Genomic DNA, 25,476 nt, shown 5'->3' on the forward strand with positions numbered 1-25,476 from the left:
ATGGAAAGACATCTCCTGCTCATGGATTGGAAGAATTAACATTATTAAAATGGCCATCCTACCAAAAGCAATCTACAGATTCAATGCTATTCCAATTAAAATCTCAATGTCATTCTTCAAAGAAATAGAAAAAATTATTGATGAAATTCATATGGAGCCACCAAAACCCTGAATAGTCAAAACCCTTCTGAAAAAAAAAAAAAAAAAAGAAGGGAATGGAAGCATCACACTCCCAGATTTCAAACTATACTACAAAGCCATAATAATCAAAACTGCATGGTATTGGGACCAGAACAGACACATGGGCCAATGGAACTGAACAGAAAACCCAGAAATAAAACCACAGATTTTTTGTCAACTAAAATGGTCAACTAATCTTTGACAAAGGAGCAAAGAATATGCACTGGAGCAAAGAAAGTTTGTTCAATAATTGGTGCTGGGAAAACTGGGTCGCTACATGCAAAAGAATGAAACTTGACTACTACCTCACACCATGCACAAAAACCAACTCAAAATGGATTAAAGAACTAGACATAAGACCTGAAACCATAAAATATATAGAAGGAAATACAGGAAAAACACTACATGACATGCACCTCCAAGATATCTTTACAGACACATCACCCAAAGCAGTGATAGTGAAGGCAAAGATAAACAGCTGGGACTACATCAGATTAAAGAGCTTCTGCACAGCAAAAGAGACAATAACCAAAACAAAGAGAAACCCCACCAACTGGGAGAACATTTTTGCACACAACACTAATGATAAAGGACTGATCGCAAAAATCTACAAAGAGCTGAGGAGATGCCACAAAAACAAAGAAAATAATCCAGTCAAAAAAATGGGCAGAAGAGCTAAAAAGAAACTTCTCCAAAGAGGAAATACAAATGGCCAACAGGCATATGAAAAAATGTTCAATATCACTTGTAATCAGGGAAATGCAAATCAAAACTACAATGAGATACCATCTCACACCAGTGAGAATGGCACATATTAAACAAACTAGCAACAACAAATGTTGGCAAGACTTTGGAGGAAAAGGAACTCTCCTTTACTGCTGGTGGGAGTACAAACTGGTCCAACCACTATGGAAAGCTGTGTGGAGATTCCTCAACCTACTAAAGATAGAGCTTCCATATGATCCAGCAATTCCACTCCTAGGTATTTACCCAAAGGGCACAGAAACATGAATTCCAAAGAGCACCTGCACCCCTATGTTTATAGCAGCACTGTTTACAATAGCTAAGCTTTGGAAACAACCCAAATGCCCAAAAATAGATGACTGGATCAAGAAGATGTGGTACATATATACCATGGAATATTACTCAGCATTCAAAAAAGATAAACACATGCAATTTGCAGCAACATGGATGGCGCTGGAAGGGATCATGCTCAGCGAAATAAGCCAGAAAGAAAAAGAAAAATACCGGATGGTCTCACTCATAGCAGGAATCTTGAAAACCTAAATAAGGGACCAGGAAAGAGAATAACTATAAGAAAGAAAAAATCAAAATCAACAAACAGCTATGAACCAGAGACCATGGGGGTGGCGGGGAAAGGAGAGATTGGGGTCAAAAAAAGGGGGTTGCAATTGTATGGGGAATATAAAAATAAAATTAAAAAAAAGAATTTAAAAAAAAGAAACCACATGCATTGGGGTGTGCTATGATGTGTGATCCTAAGAAAACGGAGGGTGATGTTTCACAGAAGAAGGGAGGGGTGCTAAGTTGACAATAGGAACGCCTGCTTCCTACAAGAGGCTACCCACAAACCCTTACATCAAACCACTGGAAGAATGGTCCTGGTCAGGGGGCCCCAGCACACCCCTGAGCCACCTAAGCTCTAGTAAGGGGTGGGGGTTAGGGCACAGGCCAAAGAGAAGGCCCCCCTCAGTCTGACTCACACTTCAATCAGATTGGTGCAGACACTGTAATTCAGGCACTCCTGCTGCAGACTTTCAGGAGACAGGAGGGACAAATCAAATCCCTGGACACAGTCATTGCCTGGGGTGGACCCGAACTGAGCGTGGTGGGTCAGAACCAGAGACCTAAGACCTCGAGACGAGCTGGTGCGGCGGCCTATCACACGAGCTCCACCTACAATAACTCTGGGGCCTTGGGAACCAAACCCCTGGCCAGAGATGCCAGCAACGTGACTGAGGCTTCCTGCTTCTCCAGCTGGGGGAGGAAAACATCACGGATGTGACTGGGGACCCAGGGCAGGCCTGGAAACCATGAGCTGGACCGACCACCTGCTGGAGTCTGTCCCCATCGGGAACTTCACCGACCCTGGCGGGGAGCAGGGTTCCCAGCGCCAGAATTATAAGACGCAGAAGCAGCATCATGTGACGGTCGTCAGAATGGACGGGACAACCAGTGTGCACGGCGATGCAATGGGACCAAAATGAGGACAAAATGGGGCCATGTCTTACCCCACAGGAAGCTCCAAAATCAAGGAGTCCGTAGAGCACGCCCCCCCGCCCCCCTGGAGGCTCCCAAGCAGCTCTGCCTCGCCACCTGCCTCACAGTTGCTCCTGGGGGGCCGAGCAGCCTGGTCTGCCGCGCTGCAGGAGCCCAGGGCCTCCCCCAGGAAAAGGACAAGGTTCCAGGAAAGAGACAAGGCCTGTGGGCCGGCCCGCGGTCTAGGGCTTGCAGCAAGGGAGGAGAGGGGGTGTCGGAGCCGGGGAGGGGACACAGGCGAGTGGGGTGAGGTGCATGGGTGGATTATTGGTGGGAGGGCCCCACCTAAGGGGAGCAATGACTATAGAAGGATGACCCACGATGTAAGAAAATAAATAAATTAAAAAAAACTGAATATACTAAAAATGTTGAATCGCACACTTTAAAGGGGTGAGTATATGGCATGTGGATTATACCTCAATAAACCTGTTAACAAAAAAATAAAATAAAATACAAACCAATAAATTAAAATACAAAGGCTTAGGCACTCTCTACCCACCATTTGGAGGTATTCGGTTTCAGGCAGTAGTTACCCCTCAGCTACCAGAAATTCTGCCTTCGGGGACAGATTAAAAGCTAGTTTTTACTAAAATGTCACCCTCTTCCAGAAGCGGTTAAACATTTTTGCAGTAGAGGTTGTCTAAAGAAGGAAAAACCTTGCTGGAAATGATTTAATCTAATGGTGGGATTTAGGGCACCGTGACAAAATGTCGGGGGAAATTGGGTGGGGGGGGCAACTTGCAAGCACACAAAGGAGCTAGCTGCACAGAGGTAGCCCAGGAAGAAAGGGAAACCTCCCTCCCATCTTTGGTCTCCATGCTGAGCAGAGGGCCCTCCCAGGCACATGAGAGATCCAGGCTTTTCTGTTGCCTTCCTCTGAGGGATCTGTCTGTCCAGCTGTCAGCCTGTCACTTCAGCTCTGCTCCAAAGGGATTGTGTAGGTGTATATTCATCAAGCAACAATTTCTAACACTGAGGATCTTTCTAAAGAGGGAGGTCTATTCTTCTGGATGATTAGAGATAAGTTCTGTGTGGGAGGGTCAGAGGGGAAGCTTCAGGAAGAAGATGGGCCAGGTTAGAATATTAGAAGAATCATCACCTCCTCTTCCATCTACTTACCCACTCACCCATCACCGGACCATTCACCTGCACACCACCCACAATTCATCTGTCCGCCTACATAACTGGTGACTGCTGTGGATCCGGCGTATGCCATGCCTTGGGAGCACAGAAATGAGTCATGCCCACCCCCTGCTTTTTAAGTCCTCTCAGTCTAGCTGGAGAGACATCCACAGACATCTCACTGCGTCATTCTGTGATCAATTATGACAGTGACATTTTAACTGAGTGATGACAGATGGATCTGCTAGTGTTTACCCAAAGAGAGGAGGGAGGGCATTCCTGCAAGAGGGAACAGCATGGGTGATTTCTGGGAGGTGCAGGAAAGAGGAATGTGGTTGAAGCACAAGGTGGATGGAAGGCCAAAGCAGGGGCTAACATTGGAAAGCTGAGCAGGAGCCTTTAATTCCTGGCCCTGGAAAACCCAGGTTGACATTTGAGCAAAAGACCAGCACCAGACCAGAGAGTGTGGTCCAAGACCTGCTGGCTAACTGGCACTTGCTACAGTACCCTTGGAGACATGAGTGCGAAGCCCAACCTGCAATTCTAAGAAACAAAAGACTCCAAACCTCAGGAAGGAGGTTTTTACAGGAACTGCCCCAGAGATGCATGGACGGATGGGTGGATGGATGGATGGATGGATGGATGGATGGATGGATGGATGCACAGACAGCTGATTGGTGCACAGATGCAGTCGTGAACCCTAGTCTATGCTATAGCTCTGGTGACAAGTGCCAGGGATACAACTTGGTCAGGATCATTACACATGCACAGCCCAAAGGAGCCTACTTTGCAGGCCTGGAGGGTGTAGACACATGGCAAGGCTGGGGCCGTGGCACTACCGAGCCTCTCTACCAGGAGGAGGAGGCCGCTGCCAGCTGGGGCTCAGAGAATTTCCTTGAGGGACACAGTTTCTGAATTTTCCTGAGTGTAGCTGAATTTTCACTCTAAGAATCATACTAGGCCTCTTGGCAGGGAATGAGATTCAGCAGGACAATCAGAGATGCGCCCTGGGGAGGAAGGCCCTGGCAGGGGCCAGGGCTCAGTGACTGAACAAACCCCCATTCTGCAGCCTTCCAGGTGTCAGGCCCTGTCAGGGAAAGCCCAGAGCTTGGACAGGTCAATGTGAGGTTGTACAGTCTGCCATAGGGACCTAGGATAGGGGTGCCAGTGTGCTGGGAGGCACAGGGGTACCAAGAGCTGTGGAGAGGCCCAAGCTGGCTCTAGGAGGAAAAGGAGCAGCAGCTTACAGAAGCCTAGTGCAACAGGGCTGGGGGTGAAGGGCCTCACCATCCCCACCTAAATTCAGAAAGTCCTCTGGGCAACCCCATCCCACGCACTATCCAGGCAGGCACAGGCCGGCATCACCCACCCCGCCCTCACCCTCACCCTCACTATTTGGCTAGTTGAGGTAGTCTTTTATTTATTTATTTTTTTTTATATTTTTCTTTCTTTTTTTTTTTTTTTTTTTTTTATAGAGGCATGCTTTATTGTTTGCTGGTTTGTTTGTTTGTTTGTTTTTACATGCACTGGGTACAGTCAGAAGCGCGGGAGGGTGAGAGAATTCACCAGAGCCAGAGCGGGGAGCAGAGCAGGCAGAAGGTCCGAAGTACACTGCTGAGGGGAGCAGCGGGCGGCAGGAGGGCGGCACGCCATGTGGGACCCTCCTCCGGTGGCCGGGGAGCAGCCGGGGATCGAACCGGCGCCGCAGAGGCCGCGCGCAGTTTCGCAACCCAGCGCTCAACCGCTGCGCCACCGGGGAGGCCCTGAGGTAGTCTTTTAGGCAACACTTGCTAGACATTGCCTAGAGGCCCAGCTTAGCCCACCACAGGCAGCAGGAGCCCCAGAAGAGACAAAAGGGCCTAATGAAGAGACAGGCACTTCTGTGTGTGATGCCTCTGAAGCCTTATCTGCCCAGTGTGTGGAAATCCCAGAGGCAGGAGGTGGGAAAGTCTTCTTCCACCCCAGAGGTGAGAGTAAGCTGGATCTTGAAGGGAAAGTGCACGATCTCAAGGGTGAGATGGGAAAGAAGGGCATTCCCAGTGGACGACCAGCGCAGGAAAGGCAGGGAGGTAAGCAAAGCAAAACTGAGAGGTGGGAATGAGGTGTTGTGACAGGGACTGTGACTCAGACACACAGCGGCTGGACCAGGGAAGATGAAGCCCCTTTGGGCCGAGAACTCACTCCCTGAGCGTCCTCGAAGGAAACACAGGTATGGGGGTTCTCTTATTCCTCACCTCAATCTAAGATCTTACTGCACCACTCTACAGAGAAAGCTAGGGCAGGGAGAGAAAGAAGTCATCCTTCAGACACAAGCACATGTGTGTCCTGACCAGGAGTTCTGTCTCCAGGCAGGGAGGACACTGTCCTTCTCCTGTTGGGGCTTGGTTGGGCCAGGGTGGGTTAGGGGACAGGTCCAGTGTTTGCTGCACATACCTCACCTTGTAATGTCAGCTGCTGTGATTTCCAGTTCTCATCCAGCTACCAGCTCATGGGGGGAAATTCAAGGAAATCACAACCTGTCTAAAGCTAAGTTTCTCCACCTGTTTAGTGGTGTTAGTGATGCTGTAGGCTCAAGACCACTTCATTAGAAGTTTCAAAGAGTTCTTGAACTTGGAGCAAATGCTGAAAGTGTTGTCAAAGCCTTCCAACCAGAAGCCCTTAGGAATACACCCGTGGTTGAATAAGTTGGAGTTAATGCTCATTGCAACAATAGAGAGTGCACACTGTGGGGTACCCCCTCTCCTAACCCCACCCCCAACCCCCACACCCGTGAGAATATCTCAGTAAGAAGGTGTTAGAAAGGACTTCTAGGGCCTCCCTGGTGGCGAAAGGGGTTAAGCATAGCACTATGTGAAGATATCCACAGCCACTGCAGCAAGAGTTTGATCCCCGGCCAGGGAGCTGACCCACATGGTGCAGCAGATCTCTCCTGTCTTGCCTACCGCTCCCCTCAGCAGTGTATTCCAGTAGCTCTGCCTGTTCTGCTCCCCACTCTGTCTCTGATGAATCTTTTCAACCCCCGCACCTCTGGCCTGTACCCCAGCTCTTGTATGCATAAATAAATCTTTTTAAAAAAAGGACTTCTAGGGTTTGGGTTAGTGGTAGGTGACTTGAGGGAGGGTTGAAGGAAGCAGGGCTTTGCACCAGATTGGAAATGGGGTGATTCTCTGTTTGGGTACCCTAATAAATCTCAACTAGAAAGAAGGAGGTCTGGTTTGGGGCAAAGAAACAGCACTTAACCAGGCTAGGGGATTATTTGGTCATTTGTGTGGGGTGGAAAATGTGTGTGTTCTCTGTTCACACATGACTATGGAGCAGTCTTGCTCTTTTTTTAAGATCATCTATGCGTACAAGAACTGGGGTATAGGCCAGAGGTGTGGGAGGTGAGAGGATTCACAGAGACAGCGTGAGGAGCAGAACAGGAGGATCTACTGAAATCCACTGCTGAGGGGAGCAATGGGCGAGACAGGAGAGGTCTGCTGCGCCATGTGGGTCAGCTCCCTGGCAGGAGATCAAACTTGTCCTGCAATGGCTGCAGATAGCTTCATAGTGCTAAGTCTTAACCCCTTGGGCCACCAGGGAGGCGCCGGAGCAGTCCTGCTCTTGACTCATCAAGGTCACAGAGTAGTCTTATCTGAAGTTCAGTGAAATTGTTCCCACTCACAGGAAGATACCAAGGTTTGGCTGTGAATGCCAGGCCAACTTCTGGGTAGGGGGCTGCTTTTCTCTCTCTCCTTGTGTTCCTAAGGAGAGGGCTTTTATCAGATTTCCTGGGAGATCTGGCATCCGACAAAGAAACAAATGTTCAATCTCAAAAACAGCCTATAGCTGACAGGTTTTGAGTCACAGCTACCTACCCAGACATGCCTTTCATGTAGCTTATCACACCTGACCTCAGCTGCTACTTCTGTGAAATGGGCGGCTCCCGTGACAGTATCAAGGTGTGTGGGGGAGAGCATAGCTCCCCAACAGAGCTTCCAACAATGCTGGTGAAATTAAATCACTCTGTAAAAACCAGTCCTTGTGAAATTAAATCTCTCAGTCTTAAAACCAGCATGGGCTATTGAATGGCAGCAAGAAAGGCTGGTCGGTTTCTCTGGTGAATAGCAGTTTTTTCTTCTCCTTTGTGCTTTTTAAAATGTCCTTTTGTTAAAAGCCCAGGGGAGGGGAATTTGGCATCTAACAAAAAATGCATACGGGTTTCTCTTTTCCCCAGCAAGCCTGCTTCCAGCAACTTGCCTGAAAGATACAAGTCCCACAATGTGAAAACACATATGCCTGTGGTTATCCCCGGCAGCACGGTTGATCATTGCAAAATATGGGTATCAATGTCAGTTCCCGTACATAGGCAGTGATTGAATAAACCGTGGTACAGTCGTACAATGGAGTCCTATGCACCTGTAAAAAGATCAAGGAAGAAATGGCAGGACCTGAGAAGAAGTGGTTTCCAGGACATACTGGTAAGTGCAAAAAGCAAAGTGCAAAGAAAGTCTACAAAGTCCAAGCCTTCCTGTAAGAAACATGATGCTATAAGGAAACATGCGTCTAGCTGTTTATCTTTACAAAAGGAAACATGGGAAGGATACACCAGCAACTCTTAATGCTGGTGGCCTAGAGGGGTTGAGTGCAACCAGCTGCAAGGAGAGGACACAGAAAAACACTTCTCTGAGTACGTGTGTTGGTGCAGTTCTGACTTTTGAAACCATATTAATGTTTCACATTCTTAAAAATAAATAAAATTAACCAGGCTGGGGAAAATCCTAAAACAGAGTACAAACAGAAACACGTGAGCCTTAACTGTATTTCAAACACAGCCTCAATTGCAGGGCATCAGAGAGAAGAACCAACCATCTAGCCCCCTGTAACTTTTCAACACAGCATCAATCAGCCTAAAGGCAAAAGGGACTGTAACAAATATTGATCTCTAGTTGTCTAGACTTGTCTTCCACAGTGGGAGTGGTTAGTGAATCTGAAACTAGTGAATGTGTATCCTAGGATTGAGCAATTAAGTAAAATTCTTGAGGGTAATGAGAGTCGGGTTTCTCACTGCTGAGGGGAACCACAAACACAGAAAAGAAGAAGGCTAGGGGGATCTCTCTGGTGTTGAACTAGTATTGTAGATGTCAGCAGGAACTCAGGGATTTTAGTATAGTAAGTATAAAGATAGACGTGTGTATGTATGTACAATTGTGTGTAGTGAGTTCACTGCACATTCACACCCCTATTTATGTCCTAACTAAGTCCACTGAGAGGGCCTAGAATCAGCAACACTACAGAGCACTGAGCACTTTCTAGTGCCCAGATCCTTGGTGTTCTAAACGCCATTCTCCACTAAAAGAAAATGAGTCTTCTTGGGAAAAAGGACTGATGGCAGGGCCAGGACTGGGGAAGCACGAAGTAAGTTTGAAACATCCTGATGTGATTCAAAAGAAAGATGTGCTCAAAAAATGATAGAGACATGTCAAAAGGACACAGGAGCCAGTTTGACCCTACAGGTCAAATCTGGAACAATTTGAGCATTTAAATAAACAAAGATGGTTCTTTTCCACAAAGGATGCTGGGAAAACTGGATATCCACATGCAAAAGAGAGAAGTTGGACCCTTACCTTACACCATATAAAAAACTGAACTCGACATGGATCTAACATCTACATGTAAGGCCTGCAACTATAAAAGTCTTTTGTTTTATTTTATATATTTTTTACATCATTCTTCATTTTTGTACAAAGTATGTTTTCTCCTCTCAGGTGTAGTCCCCGTGAAATTCCCACCACCCATTCACTCGTGCGCTATCACCATAGTCCCTTGTGCTCTTTCCACCCTTGTTTTGATCCTTCTCTCCTCTCCTCCCCTAAAGAATGTCTCTGATTTATAGTTGCCTGTTGGCTTTATTTTTAATTTATTATAATTATGGTTTTCTCTTGATCCCTTATTTGGTTCCCCTACATCCCTCCCATAAGTGAAACCATCCAACATTTTTCTTTTTCTTTCTGACTTATCTCACTGAGCATAATTCCTTCCAGCTCCATCCATGTTGCTGTGAATGGCATGAGTTTACCTTTTTTGATTGCTGAGTAATATTCCATTGTGTATATATTCCACATCTTCTTGATCCAGTCATCTATTTTTGGGCATTTCGGTTGTTTCCATACCTTGCCTATTGTAAGTAGTGCTGCAATAAACATAGGGGTGCAGGTGTCGTTTTGAAGTAATGTTTTTGTGTCGTTTGGGTAGATACCTAGGAGTGGAATTGCTGGATCATATGGAAGCTCCATTTTCAGTAGTTTGAGGAACCTCCACACAGCTTTCCATAGTGGTTGGACCAGTTTGCATTCCCACCAGCAGTGTAGGAGATACACCTAACTGTAAAACTCTTAGAAGGAAACATCAGGGAAACCTTCGTGACATTGGACATGGTGATGATTCCTTGGACATGACACCACAAGCACAAGCAGTAAAAGAAAAAAGTTAAGTTGGGGGCCTCCCCGGTGGCGCAGCGGTTGAGCGCTGGGTTGTGAAGCTGCCCGCAGCCTCTGCGGCGCCAGTTTGATCCCCAGATGCTCCCCGGCCACCTGAGGAGTGTCCCGCATGGTGCGCAGACCTCTCCTGCCGCCCGCTGCTCCCCTCAGCAGTGTACTTCGGTTCTTCTGCCTGCTCTGCTCCCCGCTCTGGCTCTAGTGAATTCTCTCACCCTCCCACATTTCTGACTGTACCCAGTGCTTGTATAAATAAATAAATAAATAAATCTTAAAAAAAAAAAAGTTAAGTTGGGCATGTCAAAATTTAAAACTTCAAAGGACACAATCAATAGAGTGAAAAGGCAACACAGAGAATGGGAAAGAATATTTACAAATCATATATTTGATAAGGAACTAATCAGAATATATGAAGAACCTGTACAACTCAACAACAACAAAAACAAACAACTCCATTTGAAAATGGACTAAGGGGGCCTCCCTAGTGGCGCAGGGGTTAAAAAGAGCGTTATCAAGCTACTCCCAGCCACTGCTCCATGAGTTCGATCCCCAGCCGGCCAGGGAGCTGACCCACATGGCGTAGCAGACCTCTCCTGCCTCGCCCGCTGCTCCCCGTCAGCAGTGTATTTTTTCAGTACATCTGCCTGTTCTGCTCCCAACTCTCTCTGGTGAATCCTCTCATACCCCCCACCTCTGGCTTACACCCCAGTTCTTGCATGCATAAATTATCGTTTTTAAAAATAGACTAAGGACTTCAATAGACATTTCTCCACAGATTATATATAAATGGGGCCAATAACTACATGAAAAGATGCTAAGCATCACCAATCAGGGAAATACAAGTCAAAAGTACAATGAGATACCACTTTACATCCATTAGGATGATTACTTACAAAAAAAATAATAACAAGTGTTGGTGAGGATATCTTTGTGCACTGTTGCAATTGAAAAGAATTAAAAGCAGAGACTCAAAGAGATATTTGTACAGCCACGTTCGTAGCAGCATTATTCACAATAGACAAAAAGCGGAAGCAACCCAAGTGTCCACTGATGGATGAATGGACAAACAAAATTGTTACATTCACACAATGGAATATTACTCAGTCTTAAAAAGGAAATTCTGACACATGCTACAACATGGTTGAACCTTGAAGACATGATGCTAAGTGAAATAAACCAGTCTCAAAAGGGCAAATACTGTATGGATGATTCCATTTATATGAAGTACCTACAGCAGTCAAATTCACAGAAACACAAAAGTGGATTTGTGGGCACCAGGAGCTGGGGGAGGGCAAGTAGGGGTTAGTGTTCAGTGGGTAGAGATGTTCAATTTGGGAAGATGAAAACGGTTCTGGAGATGGATAGTGGTGTTGGTTGCACAACAACTGAATGTACTTGATGCCCTTGAGCTGTACTTGATGCCCCTGAGCTGTACACTTTACAAATGGTTAAGAGGGTAAAGTTTGTTATGTGTCGTTTTATTACAGTTTTTAAAAGCCTGATATTCAGTGAAAGAAACAAGACACAAAAGATTACATGATGTATGGTTTCATTTATGTGAAATGTCTAGAATAAGCACATCCAAAGAGATTAGCAACTGCCTAGGGCTGTCAGGGGCAGATGGGAAGTGACTGCAAGCTAAGGGGCACAAAGCTTCTTTTGGGGGTGCGTGAAATGCCCTAAAATTAGGTTGCAGTGACTTTCACACACATTGATAAATATACTAACTACCATTGTATTATACAAATAACACTCATGAATTTTATGGTATATAAATTATATCACAATTAAACTACTTTTACAAATAAAGCTAGTAGCTGATTTTAGCCTGTAAATTAAAAAGAAGAATCTATGAGTCTCGCCCTGATACAAATAAATAAGAACTTGGGGAAGAAGGGAAAGCACTTCTTTAGCATAAAATCTCAGCCAAACCTGTAAAAGGAAATCATCATTTGGCCACCATCACAGTAGTAATTGCTTCAGGCAAGAATCACCAATGAATGCTAACTAATGAGTAGAAGTTTAAGGAAAACTGGGAGTATCAGCCTACAAGATAGTTACTAATTCAAGGGGGAAATCTGCTTTCCAAGTAGAGACACTTGGAAGTCACCACTTCAGTGAAAAGATCAAAGCTAGTAACAACAGTTTGGGAATTAAAATATCTTCTTGTTCTCAGTGTCACTTCTGTGGAATTCCTACCCAAAATGCATAATCCAAATGTAATCCTGAGGAAACATCAGATAAAGTCAAATCGAAAGACATTCTTCCAAAGAACTGACTGACCTGTTTTCTTCAAAACATCAAGATCATGAAAGTTAAGGGAAGAATGAGACATTGTTCCAGATTGAAAGAGACTAAAAAAAGACCTGATAACAGAATGCATCTTGTGACCTAGGATTTCCTTTTCCTATAAAAGGGCATTATGGGTCCACCCACTGGGATGGCTAGAATTAAAAAGTCAGATAACAAGTGTTAGTGAAGATGTGAAGAAATTGGAACCTTCATACTCAGTTGGTAGGAATGTGAGAGAAGGTCCTTGTTCTTAGGAAATGCATACTCAAGTATTTAGCTGAAAGGGCACTATGTCTGCAACCTCGATCAAATAGTTTAGGAAAAAATTAGAGATTGATAGATGATAGAAATATATGGAGAGAAATAGGAAATGTTGTTCTTATTATGAAACTTGACTTTTCGGCCAGTGTAGGAAGTGAAAAATACAATCTCATTGTTCTAACTTGCATCTCTTTAAAACAGGGAAGTGGGGAAACCTTATAAAATACCCCAGAAACTAGACTGAGCAGAAAGGCTTTAAAAGTGGACATTTATGGAGTGCCCTTTCTCCAGTGATAAAAATATGCAACATCGGAGATGTGCAATGGTAGCTAATTGTTGTTTGAGTTGCATTTCCCTGACAACTAGAGACTGGATTATCTTTGCATATATTAGACACACTGGCCATTTCAAGTATTGTTGTGAATTGTCCACTGCCCATTTGTTGTGAATTGTCCACTGCCCATTTTGTCCTTCCCTTATTGATTTGCAGGTGTCCTTCATATGTCCTAGAATCCAGATGCCAGCTTTTTGTCACACACATAAAAAAACTAGATGGAGACAATAAAGTGTATGAAGCTCAGGGTCATGCATAGTTAAGATCGCATGGTTTTAAATGCCAGGTCCTGCAATACAGAAAATATTTCTGGCATGTGCTATGGGTACTGTTGCTCTACTGCAATATGTTTGAAAACTGAGGGGGAAAAATTAGAATGAAGTCTTGTTCATAAAATCAATGGCCTGTATTCTAGGATTAAGAAATTTGTATTCAAACATCTGACCTATGTAATTATTATATATGGCCTTACTGTGTCAAACATTTTCCATTTGTCATATATAAATGTTCATTTATGAATTAAAACTCCATTTAGCTTTATGTTAACTTTTTCTTAAAGAGAGTTTTATACATTTCTCTTCCATTGCCATCGGTATTCCCAAGAGAAGACCTGCTAACCCCACTTCCTTACTTAACAGGAACAGAGACACTGAGGTCGGCGAGTAGACGTGACTTGGCCACGTCTATGCCAGCATTAATTTTTTTTTCCTTAGCTCCTCAGGTCACGGTGGGGTCCAGCTTGAACTGGGCTTCCTCCTCCCTTCCACATCATAACTAAATCTTAGTACGTGCCCAATAAACGCTCCTTTGGAAAAATGGGGGCTCGATCAGCCTAGGAACGGAATCAGCCCAGGCAGGCAGTGGATAGTAGAGGAGGCAGACAGCAGGTGCGGCATAAATTCTCAGAGTCGGTGCAGGCAGAGCCCAGTACAAACTGTTGTCGGGAACGCAGTGTTTTACCAACGCTCCCGGGGCTCTGTCCTCGGCTCCTGCTTCACACAGAACTCTGTCCCTCAAGACTGCAGGCACCTTCAAAGCAGCGGTGAGTACGGTGGGTAATTAAGCAGGCAAATTATTTCTCAGCCACAAGCCAAAGGCTCACAAGGAGTCTCTAGGGGGAGCACAGGTACCTAATTCATGCTCCTGGGAGACACGGTCAGTTCTTATAAGTGTTTCTGGAGACGGGGAGGATTAGAAATTCCTGTAGGTCCCTCACCGAACAGGGAGGGAGAGACCTTGGTTTATTTTCCCCTCTGTGAAACCCGGACTCGACGGCGTCGGGCGGACATGCGCAGGTGAGCAATTGGGGGAGCGAGACGGGATTTCCCGCCTCGCTCCCCCATCTCAGCTTCTCAGGATTAGGGATTTTGCGTTTCGAAGGTCTGTTCTTGGACGGCCAGCGGACCTCCGGACGCTAACGTTTGGGGCTGAAACACCCAGAGGCCAGAAAGGTGCGAGCGCGGAGAGTGTGCGCACCGCGGACCTCCCGCGCCCCACTCCTCTCCACCTCGCGCTCCTCCTTCCCTCGATCCTCCCGCTCCCCTCCTCCCCGGTCCCCGCCCCACTCCTGCCGTCCCATTGGCCAAGCCTGCCGGCCGGGCCTCCCCCCGGATTTAAAGGGCCCGCTCTCCGTGCTGCCTTGGGAGCCGCAGCTGGTCCCGGCCTTGCGGCCTGCGGGGGAGGCTGCCGGGTGGAGGCGGCGACGGTGGCGGCGGCGGCGCGTCCCCGGCCCCCAGGACCGTGGCCTCCTTCCTGCCAGGTAGGTCGCCAGTAGTGCTCACGCGGCTCCCCTGCTCCCATCCTGAGCCGGCCTCCCCGTGCGGGTCTGCAGCGCGTGTCCGGGCCCCCCCATCTCCATCACCTTTCCGACTCCCCCTCCTGCAATGTCCCCTATCACCACCTCCACCTTCCTGCAGCCCCCGGGCCTGGACCGGGCTTTATTGGCAGCTGAGAGAGGTCGGGTGGGGGTGAGATGGGGTGCACGGGGATACAGGACACCCCCCACATCCTTACAAGGAGAGATGCACACGGCCCCCAAGTGTCACAGGATCTCCCTCTCCTCCCTCCACATAGAGTGACTCTACCTTGAAAACCAGGGAGCCCCCCATTTGACATAGGGGCCTAGAATGTACACCATTCAATGACCATCGGACCTGGACTCTTCACAGCACACAAGAGATACCCGCCCTTCATTCACCACAGGTCATGGGCTGTGTATGTGCACACAGGACATCCCACACACACAGTTGGCGGCTCAATCTGATGTACCTGATGCTCGCACCCACCCCCAGCCTGCCAGCACGGTGTCTCCAAATTGGTTGTGGGGGGGGGGGGCAAACTGAAATCTGACTACCCAAATCATCTTTTGAGCATGGTCTGCCCCATGGACATCCCTGCTCCCTCTGTGTACCCCTTTGGCAGGTCTTTCAATCTTTCCATCCATTCGTGGGGGTCCGCAATGGCCACCTTCAGCCGCCAGGAATTTTTCCAGCAGCTGCTGCAGGGCTGTCTCCTGCCTACTGCCCAGCAGGGCCTTGACCAGATCTGGCTGCTCCTTGCTATCTGCCTCGCCTGCCGCCTCCTCTGGAGGCTTGGTAAGTGCCTGCCACCCCATGTGCCGCCCACGCCAGGAATATCACATTTGCCACGTTCATCCATATGAAGCCACACCTTATCCTGCCACATCTTGCCAAATCAGGCTCCCACATGTCCAGCCCACTGCATCCCTCCAAGCCAAACAGCATTCCACTACACCACGTCCTACTATGCCCAGCCACCCCATGGCACACCATGCCAAACCACATCCTGCCGTGCCTTTCACTGTTGCTGGTTTCTGGAACACTGAGATTCCTGGATCTTGCAATCCTGAAATGTCTACATCCCAAGGTTATAAGATTCTGGGATGCTGATGTCACAGGATTAGCAAATCGCAAAGTACCATGTTACAGGGTTTGGGAATTCTTACAACTCAAAGTTTTCATATTCTAGCTTCCCACATACTGGTATTCTGGATTTCTAGACTCAGCCTGATGAGATTTCAGGATTCTAGGATTCTGGAATGTTTCCACAGCAATGGCAAGCCTATATCCAAATAAGATTCCATGTTTTGTTTTTTCCCAGGTTTATAATTTTAAAATATTTCAAAGTTACAGAGAAATTGAAATGAACATTCATTTATGTTTCAACATTCTCCAGCTGTCAGCATGCTGTCATGTCAGCCCTATCTATCTGTCTGTCTCTTTCTTCTAATCACTTGAATAACGCTTTGACATGACACTTCACCCCAAATCCTTCATTGTGTGCCCCCCAGAACAAAGACATCTTCCCCCACACCACAGACTCAACCATCACCCCCCCACAAGAAATTTAATCTGGATACAGTAATATTATCCAATATAAGTTAATATTCAGATTTCCTCCAGGGTTCCCATAATGTCCTTTATAGAGATCTCTTTTCCTTAAACCCAGACCCTGCCACCTTTCCATGCCCCTGATACTTGCTTTTGGCCCTCTGTACTCCTACCACATTCCAGCGTCTGGGCCTTTGCCCAGACTGTGCCCTCTGCCCAGACTGCCCTCCTTCCTACCAACCCACCCAACTTCCTGCTCTTGTTTTCTCTCTGTCTCTCTCTCACTCCAAGGGCTGCCATCCTACCTGAAGCATGCCAGCACCGTGGCAGGCGGGTTCTTCAGCCTCTACCACTTCTTCCAACTGCACATGGTTTGGGTCGTGCTGCTCAGCCTCCTGTGCTACCTCGTGCTGTTCCTCTGCCGACATTCCTCCCATCGTGGCGTATTCCTCTCCGTCACCATCCTCATCTACCTACTCATGGGGTGCGTCCTCATCGCCACACTGTCAGCAGAAGGGCGAGTGGTTTTCTCCTCACGAGTCTGTCCAGGACAGGGAGGACGTGGGGTATTCTTGGAGGAGTAAATCTGGGATACTGTTATTTCTAAAGGCTGTCCAGGACAGGCTGGGCGTGGGCTCCCCCTGGAGGAGGGAGTCCAGGAGAATTAGTGCTCCATGAGGTTATGCAGGCAAAGGGAAAATAGAGCCCTCTCTGAATCTTGGTTTCTCCCCTCTGTGGTCACTGAGGCTGTGGGGGTGATGGGGCCAAGACCACCACCTTTTTTCCTCAGTGAGATGCACATGGTGGACACCGTGACATGGCATAAGATGAGAGGTAGGCAGCCCTGGCCCTCCCACCTGCCCCTTGCTGAATCTCCTAACTACCCCCTCCGACTTTCCTGCCCCACTTTTCTCCCTCATCTGCCCACCCATTGGGACGTTCAGGCCTCAGACTCCCCTTGCATCTGTGTCTTTTTCTACCATGACTTTCCCCCCAATCTGTCTGACCACCTTGAGTTAAGGGCATCTGCCTATACTGGGTTCAGCTGCCTGTCTGGTACTGTGCCTACCTGTCCACCCTTGTATGCCTCTTTTCCTACCACCTCTCACCTGGTGCTCCCCATCCTTCCATGCTGACCGGCTCTCTGCCCTTGCACGTGACCATGGGCACCACATATAGGGGCCCAGATGATCGTGGCCATGAAAGCGGTGTCTCTGGGCTTCGACCTGGACCGGGGCGAGGTGGGCGCAGTGCCCTCGCCCGTGCAGTTCATGGGCTACCTCTACTTCGTGGGCACCATCGTCTTTGGGCCCTGGATATCCTTCCACAGCTACCTGCAGGCTGTCCAAGGCCACCCACTGGTGAGGCCCCGGGTGGGCAGGTGGGTGGGGACTGTGGGAGTCACCATGGGGCACTGCTCATGGAGCCTTGATCCCCACAGAGCCGCCAATGGCTGCAGAAGGTAGCCCGGAGCCTGGCGCTGGCCCTGCTGTGCCTTGTGCTGTCCACCTGTGTGGGCCCCTACCTCTTCCCGTACTTCATCCCCCTCGATGGTGACCGCCTCCTCCGCAAGTGAGCACAGCCTTCCAGGCCTCTGCCCAGCAATGTTGGGGTTGGGTAGGGACCTGGGGTCTCCCCAGCTCTGAGCCTGTCTCTTAATGCTTCTGTCTGTCTTCTGTTACTACAGCAAGAAACGCAAAGCCAGGTAAATGAGGGCAGGTACTGAGGGCGAGTGGGGCTGACGGGGGGGTGGGGGTGCGGTCTGTGGCCAATTGGTTCTGTAAGTCTGAGTCTGTCTGACCATCTACCCTGTGACTAGACAGAGACCGGCGTCTGTATGACCAAAACTGGCGCTGTGACTCCGTATATGGCTGACACTCCGACACAGACTGTCTGACTATCCATCTGTCCCTCTGTTTTACCATTAGAAACAAGTTACGTGACTGCAATGGGAAGGGACAGCTGTGTATTGCTTGGTGATGCTGACCAGTCTGGGACTCTGGCTAGGAGCGTGTATTGGTTATTTGCCGATCGGCCACGGACTCCCTGTGTGGGGCTGGAGTTCTGGCTGGCTGGCTGTGCCATTGTCAACAGTGGAATGTGTGGCTGTCATTGGATAAGATAAGTCTGGCTTGTCTGTAACTCTGGTTGGGAATGGGTCTGACTGTCATGTTGGGTCCCCGTCTTTGATTGATTCTGCCTGTGGATCTACCCCCCACCCCCCGGCTGCTCGGCGTGGTCTAACAGAGGGGTCTTGACTCACTGCAGGCCTATCCCCATCTACAGGACTGAACCACCCGTTTCTGATGTAACTATAGGATCTCACCCAGCTGTTTGATTATGTGAGCTCCTCCCCCGCTCACTGACCACTGATTGTATCTGATGCTGAATGAGGCTCTGAAAGGTCAAGGGACTTCCCCAGTGTCACCCAGATAAGCAGCCAGGCATTAATTCCAGGCCTGATTCTAGAGCCTACACTTCTCCCAGGGCAGGATGCTGCCTGTTTTTGACTGTGTCTGATTGTATTGACAGGGGGACCGCCTTGAGAGTAGAATTGTGTATGCACGTGTAACAGGGCGTTGGTGGTCTCTGTGCCTACCTAAAGGACCTTTCGTCTGTCTTGTGGTCACTGAGTCAGGTTAGAGAATTATGAGGCTGGGAGTCTGATAGGATTCGTGTCCAGTCACGTGGCTGTGTCAGGGTGCAGGGCTGGAGATCCAGCTGCTGACGGTGGCACCATCTGGCTGTCTGGCCACGTGAGGCTGTAGGACCATGTCCTGTTCTAGGGCCGCTCACACATCTGTTTGAGTCACATGAAACTAATCGACTGTCTATGTAAGTGTGTGAATATCAGCCCACTTCTTGTGTCGCCACGTTTCTGTCTGTCTTGTCCATGAACAACTCCAGCCAGCCTCTAGGGCCTCTCTGACTCTCTTTCCTCTCTTCTCTGCTGCCTTCCTGACCCCTGGGGGCCTTAGGGGCACCATGGTAAGGTGAGTCGACAGAGTGGGGCCGGGAATGCTGACGACACGGTGGGGTTTGGTGCTAGGGTCTGGGCATGATGCCTGTCTCCCCTGCTCCTTTCTCCCCAGGTGGCTGCGAGCCTACGAGAGTGCGGTCTCCTTCCACTTCAGCAACTATTTCGTGGGCTTTCTGTCCGAGGCCACGGCCACGTTGGCGGGTGCCGGCTTCACCGAGGAGAAGGATCACTTGGAATGGTGGGAGGGCTGGGGGGGGGTACCTCTCCCATAGGGTGCTCCTGAGAGTTGCTGCAGGGAGGTGGGAACGGACTCTCGGGGAGGGAACAACCAAAACAAAAGTGTGGAGGCCAGTCGGGTTGAGATGCCGCATGAATGATTGTGCATGTCTCTTCTGCCATAGGGACCTGACGGTGTCTAAGCCACTGAACGTGGAGCTGCCCCGGTCCATGGTGGAAGTTGTCACGAGCTGGAACCTGCCCATGTCTTATTGGCTAAATAACTGTGAGTCACCAAGTCACCACTCCAAGAAAGTTGGGAGTCCTCAGCCCAGACTCTTTTTTTTTAAAACATTTATTTATACATAGAAGAGCTGGGGTGTAAGCCAGAGATGTGGGGGGTGAGAGGATTCACATGAGACAGAGTGGGGAGCAGAACAGGAAGATCTACTGTATACACTGCTGAGGGGAGCAGCAGGAGAGTCAGGAGCAGTCTGCTGCACCATGTGGGTCACCTCCCTGGCTGGGAATCGAACTTGTGCTGCAGTGGCTGTGGATAGCTTCATAGTGCTGTGTCTTAACCCCTTGTGCCATCAGGGAGGCCCCTCAGCCCAGACTTTTACTCACACAGCAAACATTTACTGAATGCCTGCTGTGTGCAAGCTAGTCACTGAAGATACTACAGGGACCAACAGCACCCCAATCCCTGCTCTTGTGGAGCTGGCGTTCTTGTAGGGGAAGCAGATAATAAATAAGTGAAAAAAAAACACAACAGTTCACGTGGCGATATGTGCTGTGGCAAAAACTAACTAACTAAATAACTAAATAAGGTATAGGTGATCCAGGAGTTTGGGTAGGAGTGGGAGGAGGGGGGAGGTGGCAATTTTAAATAAATTAGCCAGAGCAAGTGTCACTGAGGAGGTAACATTTGAACAAAGACATGAGGAAGGTGAGGGAGAGCGCCATGCATGTATGTGGAGGCAGAAGGGTGTAACCAGGGAGGAAACAGCTGGGACAAAGGCCCTGAGGCAGAGCCTGCCTGGCATGTCTGAGGAACAGCAAGGAAACCAGTGTGGTGGAAGCAGAGTGAGCAAGGGCGCCAGTGGCAGGAGGTGAGGTTGAAGAGGTGACAGCGGTCTGGTTCTTGGGGTCTCTCAGGCCATGGGGAGAATTTGGCTTTTTCTATGTGAGAGATGGTGCCTTGGCCAGGTCCCAGGCAGAGGAGGGCCGTGGGCTGACTTGAGCTGTGACACTACCCTCTGGCTGCTGTGAGGACAGATGGGGAGGGGATGAGGGCAGAATTGGTGAGGACACTACTGCATAGTCCAGGCAGCAATGGTGGTGGCGGTGACAGGGAGTGGAGAGGTCTGATTCTGGATAAATTCTGAAGGTAGAACTGACAGGATTTGCTAAGAGTTTGGGTATGATAGTGTAGGGGAGGGCAGGTCAAAGGTGATTCCAAAGATTTTGCCCTATGGAACTGAAGGGTGCAGTTGGCAGTGACTGAAATTGGGGAGGTAGTGGGAGAAGCAGTTTGGGAGGGAAGGTCAGGAGCTAAGTTTTGGACACAGGAAGTTTGAGGCCATCATAAAGACTTTATCCTGAGGGCTCCAATGGTTTATGGGTATCCCTCCCCTACCCCGTTCTCTGGCCCTCTAAGAGGAGCAGTGGGGAGCTCAGGAGACCACATCTGCCCCCTCCAGATGTTTTCAAGAATGCCCTTCGCCTGGGGACTTTCTCGGCCGTGCTGGTCACCTATGCAGCCAGTGCCCTCCTGCACGTGAGTAGGGCAGAGCGGGGATCAGGGTGGAAGCTGGGTGGGTATGGAGGGCCTCCTCTTTCCTCCCTCGTTGCCCTCTGCCAACCCCTTCCCCCCACCCCAACCCAGGGCTTCAGCTTCCACCTGGCTGCGGTGCTGCTCTCCCTGGCTTTTATCACTTACGTGGAGCACGGTGAGTGTAGAGCCCAGTCCAGCAGACAGGATAGGAGGTTAGGGGAGGGCGGCTGGAATCATCATCCCCAGAGGCTAACCTGACCCCTTTACCTCTCCCCACCCACCCCAGTCCTCCGGAAGCGCCTGGCTCGGATCCTCAGTGCCTGCGTCTTGTCGAAACGGTGCCCACCAGATTGTTCGCACCAGCATCGCTTGGTGAGGGTTCAGCCTGGGCAACCTGGTGCCCAACACGTCCCCTCAAAAGTGTTACTTCCGTCTCCATCTTATATCTATCTCAGAGCGCCCAGCTTCCTCTTCCAATGCCTGAGCCATCCCCATAATCTCACCTCTACTCACTGGCATTCATTTCTCTAACAAACTTATCCAGCACCTACTAGACACACACCTGGCATAGATTTCCTCAGTGAGCATTTCCTGAGCCCATGGTGGTACCAGGCACTGTTCTAGGTGCTGGAGACACAGTGATGAACAAAACAGGTCAAAATTCCAGCCCTCTGGGGCAAGCATTTCGCAGGGGAAGACAGCAAATGAAAAATAAGTGTGTCAAGTAGAATAGCTAAGGAGAATGCTAAGGAGAAAATACATGAGAAAAAGGGGATGGGAAGTATCAGAGGAGAGAGGTTTCCACTTTAAATAGGGAGGTGACTTTTTAAAGATTTATTTACACATTCAAGAACTGGGGTGCAGGCCAGAGGTGTGGGGGGTGGGGAGTGAGAGGATTCACACTCCCCATGGGGAGCGGGGAGCAGAACAGGCAGATTGGCTGAAATATACTGCTGAGGGGAGCAGCGGGCGAGACAGGAGAGGTCTGCTGCGCCATGTGGGTCACCTCCCTGGCGGGGGATCCAACCCAGGCCGCAGTGGCTGGTGATAGCTTGATAGCACTGAGACTTTAACCCCAGCACCACCAGCGAGGCCCTGGGAGGTGACTTTTGAGGTCTTTAATTGAAGGAGGTGAGGGAGGGAAGCGTTCAGACAAAGGGAACTATCAATGTAAAGGGCCTGAGATGGGAGCGGCCGGCTACCTAAGGAACAGCACACGCATCCTGTACTCAGTGAGCAAGGGGGAGAGCAAGGGGAAGCACAGGCCCTGCAGGTCATAGCAGGGATTTGCTTTCGTTTTTCACTCTGTGACAAGAAGTGTGGATGACTCAGATCTGTCTCCCACCTGACCATCGATGTTTATCACCATAACCCCCTAAGCATTCTTCCTTCTCTGCCTGGGTGCTCTCCCCCAGCCTGGATGCCCTCATGCTAACGTACCCTCATCCTTAGAGACCCGCTGAATTCCCTTGGGAGGATCGAAACCATCCTTCCCACCCCGGGGGATGCGCTAGTCATCGTTATTGCTGGGACCCTTGGGGTCTTGTCTGGTGCATCTCCCTGGGCCCACGCCCCCAGGTGGGGATGCGATACAGGTCCAAGTGCCAAGTGTATCCATCTGTCCCCCACAGGGCCTGGGGGTGCGAGCCTTAAACCTGCTCTTTGGGGCCCTGGCCATCTTCCACCTGGCCTACCTGGGCTCCCTGTTTGATGTCGATGTGGATGACACCACAGAGGAGCAGGTGAGGTGGGGCCCTGGGCTAGGGATTACCAAGGGATGGTGCTACCAGCTGGTGGAAGCTTATCTCTATCTTGTGCAGCCCGCACTCCTTAGTCCTTCTTTTTCGTTGCACCTCTGGGTGACTCGCACAGTTGGGTCTTTCATTTGGGGGAAGTGTGAAAAATATGTTTATTTTAACCTATAAAATTTTTATTATAGCCATGGGGTGCAAAACCCACGTTTTACTTTTTTTTGAAAAGTACTGGTCACATTTTTGTTTAGGTAGAATTTCTGAATTGCAAGTTTCCTTTCCTATTTGATTTTTAAAAATATTTCATGTTTACTCAGGTTGAGTGTGCACGCTCTGGTTTTTACTTCAAAAATTTATATAATTTATATAAAAATTATGTACTATTTTTATTCACATGGAGGGTGCACATTCCAAGATTTCATTCCTTTTTAAATGAAACACGATTTTGAAAATAATGTTTATTCATATGGTTCTTGCAAGATACAGGTTTTGCTTCCCTTTTAGTTAAATTTTTAGTTGAAATAAAACTTTGTATTATTTTTGGGGTTTTTTTTTGGTTTGTGTTTTTGTGTGTGTCTCTCTCCATTTATTTATGTTTGCTGGATTTTTTTGAGCATTTTGCAATTTTTAGCATACACATCCTGTACATGTTTTGTTAAGTATTTATCAAAGCCTTTCATTTTCATTTTCTTTTTTTTTTAGCATAGAAAGTTTTCTCCTTTGTATACATTTAGAACAAGAGTGATCATTCTTATTTTAACATCCACGTTGGAATATAATTCATATACCATACAATTCACCCATTTAATGTGTACAATTCAATAGCTTTCAATTACACCAAAAAGAAGCCCCACTTTATATGATTTTTGTCATGAAAACAATTTTTAATTTTTCTTCAGGCTGAGTGTGCAAAATCTGGGTTTTACTTCTTTTAAATAAAGCTTTTGTTTTATTTTATTTTTATTAAAATGTTTAAAAATACCTAATGCCTTTCACATAGTTTAAAAATCAAACTGTATTCAAGATATTCAGGAGAAAGTCTTAATTCTCCCAACTACCCCATGCTTCCTTACAGGTAACCACTTTTATTCATTTTTCAAAATATATCCTTCCAAAATTTAAGTCCAACCAGCAAATATAAAATTTATATTTTCATTACCACCCCCTAGTTTTTACCCTAACACATGAATGACACGGTTCTTTCTACCTGTCAACTTTTTCACAGTCATTCTTGAAAAGCTTCCACACCAGTGTACAGTACTCATTCATTTTTTTCCACTGTAAGTCTATGTCACAGTAGTCTGTCCCTTACAGGTGGACACCCAGGTGATTTCCAGTCCTTTCCTATTGTAAATCATGCTGCAGGGACTAATACCCTCAGACCCCTGTAGATTCGCAAGGATGCAGACAGAACTGTAGGATCTAGTCCTGCCAGTGGCAATGGAGAAGTTACCTTTCTGCCTTCCTACCAGCAGTGCAGACATGCTTGTCACCCCACCCACTGAGTTCCTCTCAGACTTCCTGGATCTGTTTACCAGTGTGATAGGAGGAAGATAATGAATGAGCCTGAGTGTCTTTTCCTATGTTTAAGAGCGATTCATTTTTTCCTTTATTGAGAATGGCTTATCCACCTCCTTTGCCAATTTTTGTCTTTCTAAAAAATCGATTTCTAGGAGTTCTGTATATATCAGGGAGAATACAGGTCAGAAAGTAGGATTGCCTTGTCTTTTTTAAAAAATGATTTTCAAAGAAGAAGAAAACACAAAAGAAAAAAAAGACTAAATGTGTTTACCTCTCCTGTGTACCCAGTCTCTTTTCTGGCCTCCCCCTCCCCCAAACCCGCCAGAATGTTGAGCAAAGGATGGGTTTTCCTGAGACCTTTGTTCTTGCTGAGTAGGACTGTCACCTCTTTCTCTCCCACAGGGCTATGGCATGGCATACACTGTCCACAAGTGGTCAGAGCTCAGCTGGGCCAGTCACTGGGTCACTTTTGGATGCTGGATCTTCTACCGTCTCATAGGCTGAGGCACATCTGTGGACCTTCACACTCCCTCAAAGTCCCTCCTCAGGGTGCCAGCTCTGATGGGGGATGAGGGAAGGCCCTCTCTCTAATTCTTGACCCCTCTCCATCCTTGACCCACCCCAACACCCACCCACCCACACACACACACACACACACACACACACACACACGCGTACACACACACACACACACACACACACACTTCCATGCCTGTCAATTCCCACCCCACCACAAGGCGGGAAGGGGGTGGTCCCTGCTGGAGTCTAGGGATGATGGGGGATGCTTGGGGCAGCAAAGAGGGGGAGATCAAGGGCCTCCCCGCCTTTCTTCTCCTTTTTTTATATAGTTTGTTATTGTCAAATAAAAGTAGGAAATATCCAAAAGGCTCTTTCTTAACTGCTCAGCGGGGAATAGAAGTGATAAAAGTTTGGAAG

General features: G+C 48.1%; 1 protein-coding gene across 4 annotated transcripts; it reads left to right on the forward strand.

Moving 5' to 3' along the window:
• Positions 1 to 15,400: 15,400 nt before the first annotated feature.
• On the forward strand, positions 15,401 to 25,326 carry PORCN (porcupine O-acyltransferase; the record flags this gene model as incomplete). Of its 4 annotated transcripts, XM_084258361.1 has the most annotated exons (14): positions 15,404 to 15,539; positions 16,587 to 16,779; positions 17,086 to 17,129; positions 17,475 to 17,656; positions 17,737 to 17,867; positions 17,983 to 18,000; positions 19,274 to 19,288; positions 19,388 to 19,513; positions 19,677 to 19,777; positions 21,195 to 21,271; positions 21,380 to 21,443; positions 21,555 to 21,640; positions 22,900 to 23,010; positions 24,943 to 25,326. In XM_084258361.1, 14 exons carry the CDS (start codon positions 15,404 to 15,406, stop codon positions 25,042 to 25,044), a joined length of 1,386 nt encoding a protein of 461 aa, XP_084114487.1. In that variant the 3' UTR covers positions 25,045 to 25,326. The 4 variants fall into 4 exon arrangements, with proteins under 4 accessions (XP_084114488.1, XP_084114487.1, XP_084114485.1 ...); XM_084258359.1 differs by lacking the exon at positions 19,274 to 19,288; XM_084258360.1 differs by lacking the exon at positions 17,983 to 18,000.
• Between the last annotated feature and the right edge of the window lie 150 nt (positions 25,327 to 25,476).

Source organism: Talpa europaea (assembly GCF_964194135.1).
Source record: "Talpa europaea genome assembly, chromosome: X".
NCBI classification, from domain to species: Eukaryota; Metazoa; Chordata; class Mammalia; order Eulipotyphla; family Talpidae; genus Talpa; species Talpa europaea.